General features: G+C 32.6%; 1 protein-coding gene across 1 annotated transcript; it reads right to left on the bottom strand.

Annotated features, from left to right (window-relative positions):
- Positions 1–803: 803 nt before the first annotated feature.
- LOC133688507 (RHOMBOID-like protein 12, mitochondrial) lies at positions 804–5,322 on the bottom strand. Its single transcript, XM_062108005.1, has 8 exons — positions 4,897–5,322; positions 3,989–4,109; positions 3,469–3,588; positions 2,592–2,702; positions 2,190–2,234; positions 1,624–1,728; positions 1,475–1,516; positions 804–1,364 (listed from the first exon to the last, which is right to left on the bottom strand). Exons 1-8 carry the CDS (start codon positions 5,256–5,258, stop codon positions 1,275–1,277), a joined length of 996 nt encoding a protein of 331 aa, XP_061963989.1. The 5' UTR covers positions 5,259–5,322; the 3' UTR covers positions 804–1,274.
- Between the last annotated feature and the right edge of the window lie 837 nt (positions 5,323–6,159).

Here is a 6,159-nt window from a genome sequence, read left to right as displayed (position 1 = left end):
GTGTAAACCAGTTCCTGATTTTATACTAGACACTTGTTCAAGCTTCAAATATTATCCCTGAAACTTTAATTTTTTTAAATCAATAAAATTTAATTTTGTTACTTTAAATAAAGCATCAACAAGTGACGAAACACTTCCCCGACAATGTTAGATCCTCAAATGAAGGTAGAAAAACCAAATCATCATGGCTAATATCAAACATTAAAGGATCAAATAAAAAAAATTAAAAAACTAAAATGAAAAAAATTCTAGGAACGAAAAAAAAGATGGCACAGTGAGTCACTGAAGCCCTCTTATTATTATTATTATTATTATTATTATAATCATCTCTCTTTTTTTTTATAATAGATATTTTTCAATTTTCTATATTTATTTTTCGTACCGCAATCCTAAATCTTGTTCGACTTGTTACCAACCCTCTCTAGTTTCCCAAGTATTATGCCTTCAGAAAGTAATGATTTATATTATCGTTCATTAACTTGACTAATTATTATGTAATTATGTTAGAATTACTAATATTATAATGTAATAACAACTTAAAGAGTATATTGTTATCTTTTTAAAAAAATCATGTATCTTTCATTTAATAAATAACTTGGTAAATAAGTAGAGTGATCATAAAATGCGAGTAACTATGATTGGGAGAACCCTGCCATACATTCTCAAAACATTTGTGAGATTGGCAGCAAAGAGGGATCGTGTGGTGGACCAATAAAGCCACTCACTTTGCTTGGAGCTTTGATAGGAAACTTGTGCAATCCAGATAGTTGATTAAACAAAGCATGAGAGACAAAGCAAAAAAGTTGAGGAAGCTGTATTCTCACGCTTATAGATTAGTTGGCTTTCCTATTCATTTGCTGACAGAAATTAAACAGAGTGGCACTGCTCAGGGTGTTCATGAGGAAGGCCTATTTTTATAACATTGAATCGTCTCTCCCAGCTGCCAAGATTCCACTAGTGTTTTGGATATCAATGAAAACTAAAAACTTGCAAGCCTAGCCCCATAAACTAAGTTATTCACAGCTCAAGCTTAGCAGAGGGAAGACCCCACATTGTCTTCTCATCTATTTTTCTTCCTGTCAACTGGGAGATAAAAGGAGATGAAGAGTGTGAGACTTCAATCTCTTAAACAATACTAAAGCACGAACGGTGTCAGGAAATATGGTAAATTTATCAATCAATATGCAATGCAACCCAAGACGCAATAAATTTGGAAAGGAATGCCTATTGGTCAACCAGAGATTGAATCAGAAATTAGTAGATTTATCCAGTAGTCAGAAGCGTCCTCGCTTAATTCTAGCCCAAGCTATAGCTGCAACTGCAGCACCTCCCAAGTGAGCTGATCCTGAGATGTTACTGTTTCCCTGCAAAAACAAAAGTGAAAACCGGCATTTTAGCTTGCTTTGGGTCGAAATCTTTCAAAAAAAGATTTGTAAAAGGAAGGGAAAAAATCATAGGATTAATATCCATGTACCTCCATTACCCTCAACACATCTTTCCCAATTAAAAAGATACCCTAGAATGACAGTTGTCAAAAATAATATGGTAAGCATCTGAAAATGAGCTTGAATAAACTTATTTCTTGGGTTGAAAAAAAACGTTTGTTCATTGAAAGGAGCCTACCAGTAAGATTGCTGGAACTGGTATGATAAAATCGAAGTATAGAGTTGCTCTTGGATTCAAGAATATATCGAGCAACATGATAGCATTGACGGCCCCACTAGCCCCCTAAACGACACAAGCATACTCGTTAGTCAACCTTTGATGATGAAAAACTGATCCAGGTTTTGTTACTCTCCTCCTATCTCTGGAACAAACACAGAAAAGTGGCCAGAAATGAGAGGAGAAGCTGTTCATTATTCTGAGTCAAGAAACTAATTTAAAAAATATATAACAGGAAGTGAAACAATTTTGCCACCAAAAAATGCCACACTGAATTTATTGTTGGCATTTGTCAAATTTCATGATAAATTTTCCTTCATTTCAATCATTTAGCTGTCGACTAGCTATTTATTAATTAGTTCACAGGGTCAAAGTATCAGAGGAACAATCCTAATGAACAGTAATGTCATACTAATGATGAGAGTAGTCAAGGGACAAGGATTCAAGCATCGTTTGACTTGAATAATTGAAGAAAAATGTAAATAGAAAGAAGAGAAATCTGATAAAAAAGAGTTACAAAAGCATACCAATCCTGGAGTCCTTGAAGAATCCCTCGCCCACATTCCCTGTCCCTGCAGATAGCAAAAATAGGGAACAGAGTCAAAGATTTCTGGTTAGCCAAAATCATTAAATCATTGCATCCTAAAAATAGAATTCCAACAATAACAATCAAATAGTACACAAATTACATGTGTTTTTAATTAACACATGGAATGGAATTTTCAAGTCATCATCCACACAACTGTATATTATTCTGTTAGTTAACTTCATAAAAAATCAGGTCAAATAGTTTAACCTGTAGTAAAAAATATGCCAAAATCTACATTCCTGTGAAGCACATTTTCATAAAATAAAAACCATCAAAGTAATCATTCCCATAACTTGCTTCATAATAGAGCATAATGGAATTGTAGCTAGGACTATTGTACCTTCGATGATAAATCCATGTAGCCATGGTGCAGCAAGTAGAACACTGAGCCACCAATTGCTCCAGCTAGATACAACTTCAACAAGAATTCAGGTCCAAAAGTCCTTGCAATCTGGGTAGTAAGAAATAAAAGAACAAAAGACAGCACAGCCAAATACATTTTTTAGGACTGATAAAGAATACTTCGTCCAACAGAAAATGCGCAAAAACAAGATAGACATATGCTGCATGTGCAAACTATTTATGAAATTTTATTGTTGCAAGTTATAAGATAATATCATCACGATTACTGAAGAAGAATCTAGAATGCAATAATTTGCTAGAATATTTTTAAATATCCCATCCTAAATTGGTTTTGGGTTGATTGAGTCTCAATATGAAAAAAACTATTTCTTGTCCTTTTGAAAATTTTATTAGCTCAATTTCAATTATGGACTTTCAGCAATATATTTAAACAATTAGCACAAACGAAAACATTTTATCATATTCAAGAAGCATTGGATTTCACTAGCCAGTACAACGTCTATAATAATTAAAGGTAATAGTTTATACAAAGTATCTGCTATAATGAACCATCCATCATACATATAATTGGTGAAAAATTAACAGCCTATACCAGAAAAAAAATCTGCAGGACCAATGATAAAATACAAGAATGTTGGAATCTAGAACCTATCAGTGACTTATCATTCTAGATAACATATTTAAGTGTAACTTTGAATGAAAGTCATAACGAAGGAATATAATGATACTTTGTATGGTTTGCATTCTCCAAACTCATCAGGTTTCAAATCATAAAAAAGTAACCAACTCAACAGCAGTGGTTAACGGAACAAAAGGTTGTAACAAAGAAAAAATGCCAAGGAATGTGAACATACATTTGTCCCGAAGAAGTAAAGTCCAATCATGTTAAACGCAATGTGCCCAATATCAATATGACTGAATGCTGAAGTAACAAGGGTGTGAATACGCCCACTTCTGAAATTGTCCAATGAAATCTGCTCAGGGCACATCAAATGAATCAGTAGGCAATGGAGTTTAAAACAGACCACTGAGAGTTTAAATCACTGAGTCATCTTTTACGTGCCATTCTTCAAAGAATTCCTCTTGGATTCTCTATTCTATAGTCACATGACAATTTACAGCTAGAAAATTAGACTGCATACTCTGTGAAAATAAACATTTTTTCCACTGTAGAATTCTTTCGTCGATAATGCAAAAAACTATGCTTATAGTGTAGCTAAATGTTGCACTTCTATTAAGAATTGTCAAGGGTTAGCTTCTGCATCCAGCACTTTAAGGAGAGGGCAGCACCTAATGAGTTTAGCAAACAAAATCTGCGTGGTGTCAATTATTCCTGATACTTGGTACCATTTAATCAAGAAACAAAGGACCCACCATAAAATTTTCCATCATAAACTTTTGATCTTCAATCCTCCATAACATAAAAACGGCTGCATTGGCTATGATCAATCCCAGAACCACATTATCAGCAGATAGTCGATTGAACCATGATCTCCTACAAACAGCAGAAAATAAATGATTGACAAGCATGAAGAATTATGGCTTGTCTAAGAAGAAGAAATGCCTTGTAATAAGGGATTACTCTAATTAATCTCATCTGTTCTTTAAGCATTAATATGAAATGAAAAATCAAAACTGTAATGTTATTCCAATAGACCAAACCAAATATTCTTCCACCTTCTACAAGCATAGTTTAATGCAGAAAATAAGAGGCAATTTTTTTTTACTATAATGATGGAGATTCTTATCCTCCAGTTGAAGGACTAGGATGCACGGAACCAAAAATAGTACTCTCTAAATGTAAAGTTTTCCTCTCTTGCAAGGTTTAAATTGACCATTTAGTAATAAGCCTTCGTTAAGGAAATTCCTAGCAAGGGGGTTGCTTAAAGTGAAATGCTCAATACAAAATCCCACCTTATATCACCATCCTTAAAAGCTAACTTCAAAATGCTATGTTGCGAGAGAGATATAGATTTCTGGTTAAGCGTGAGAGCTTTTGTGAACAGTGAAAACAGCTACGGCTTTGAAGGTGTCAATCCAAAAGTTGACACGTACTCTACTTCTGAGCCAGAGCTACTGGCCACTGGCTACTGCTAATGCTTTATCTCTCTAACCTAAATCACGAATATTTTATGATCACAACTCACAAGATAAGTAATCTAAATCAAATGACAGCAATTGTTTTTATTCATCTAATAAAATAAATCGCACCAAAACTCAAGCTTTTTCTTGACATTTTTCTCAAAAACAGAAGAAGCAACAGCAAAAAAATTGCAAATTACCAGCCACGGCGATTAGAACCAAGACTTAGGTTGGACCAAGAATACCCTCTAGCAAACCGAGCTATAAAGAAGCCAACTTTGCAATCTGTGAGATTTTTGGTTGAAACCTTGAAATGGGTGTTCGATAAAATGGACAAAAAATGTTTTGAGAGAAAGCCACGGAGAATTTTAGCTGGAAGATGGTGGTATGAATATGATTGACATGAATGGACTGTCAGAGAGGAGCTTAAAATATGGTTTTGGTACTGGTGGATTGGTTTTGTGAAGGTTTTATAAGGGTGAGAGAGGAGAAGTGAAGAATTGCTTGTGAGTTTTTTGGAGAGGTTTGATGAGGCATTTCTAAGAGAAAGGAGTCTCTGCATTTCTCTTGATGCCTTCTTCCTTTCTTCTTCTTCTTCTTCTTCTTCTAGGTTTTGGTTGGGAGAGGCTTTTGTAATGAACAAGATGGGAAATTCCTTGCTTATAGTTATAGTTAGTGGGGTAAATTATAATTTAGTCCTTATAGTTTTTAATGATATGTAAGTTAGTATTTCTGTTTCTGAAAATCATAAATGAGTGTTTTGACCAACGTTGACTGTTATGATCCTTTTGAAAAGCACTTTTATTTTTATTCGTAATAAATAAGATTGAAAAAATCGATTGGAAATAAAAGATATTTTAGATAGGAAAAAAAAAGTTATTCAATAAAACTAATGGATGAAATTGCAATAAAAAAATATAAAAAATAAAAATTAGATTTTTTAAAACAAAGAAATTAAAGAATTATTTTATTAGAAAAACAATGATAATATGTGTGTGTATTTCAATTACAAAATAAAAATAAAAATTATAAACCATTAATAAAACACCATGACCCAGGATATAATAGAGCAATTACGCTTTTACCCTTTTAAACAACTAACAAATCTTGCAGGTAAAATTATCTTTTTCCATGAGATCCATAGAAGAATTACAAAATTGATAGGAGATAAATTGGTTCATATTTTCTTATATAGTAAATTAACTTTGTTGTTCTTAGAAGCAAAAAAAATAATTGTTTAACTTCAGTCAAATAACTTTTTTATCTTTTCAATATTATTTGCAGAGTAGAATTACATTGATACTCTTAAAAGTAAAAAATTATTAAACTTGTAAAAAAGATTTTTTTATCTTTTTATTTTTTAAGAATAATGAAGTGAAGTGATAGAATGACTATATAAAAAAAAAACCTTGGTTCAAGAGTGTTTATGTTTATTATTTTTTAAGGGTGTTTTTCATCTTTTT

The sequence above is a fragment of the Populus nigra genome, chromosome 3, assembly GCF_951802175.1.
Source record: "Populus nigra chromosome 3, ddPopNigr1.1, whole genome shotgun sequence".
In the NCBI taxonomy this organism is placed as follows: Eukaryota; Viridiplantae; Streptophyta; class Magnoliopsida; order Malpighiales; family Salicaceae; genus Populus; species Populus nigra.
This window is presented reverse-complemented; position numbering and strand designations above follow the sequence as displayed.

Coding starts and splice junctions, on each gene's coding strand:
- LOC133688507 (XM_062108005.1), bottom strand. CDS start 5,258: ATGCAGAGACTCCTTTCTCTTAGAAATGCCTCATCAAACCTCTCCAAA. Junction 4,110..4,896: donor GGTTCTAATCGCCGTGGCTG/GTAATTTGCAAT, acceptor TGCTGTTTGTAG/GAGATCATGGTTCAATCGAC. Junction 2,703..3,468: donor TTTACTTCTTCGGGACAAAT/GTATGTTCACAT, acceptor CTTACTACCCAG/ATTGCAAGGACTTTTGGACC.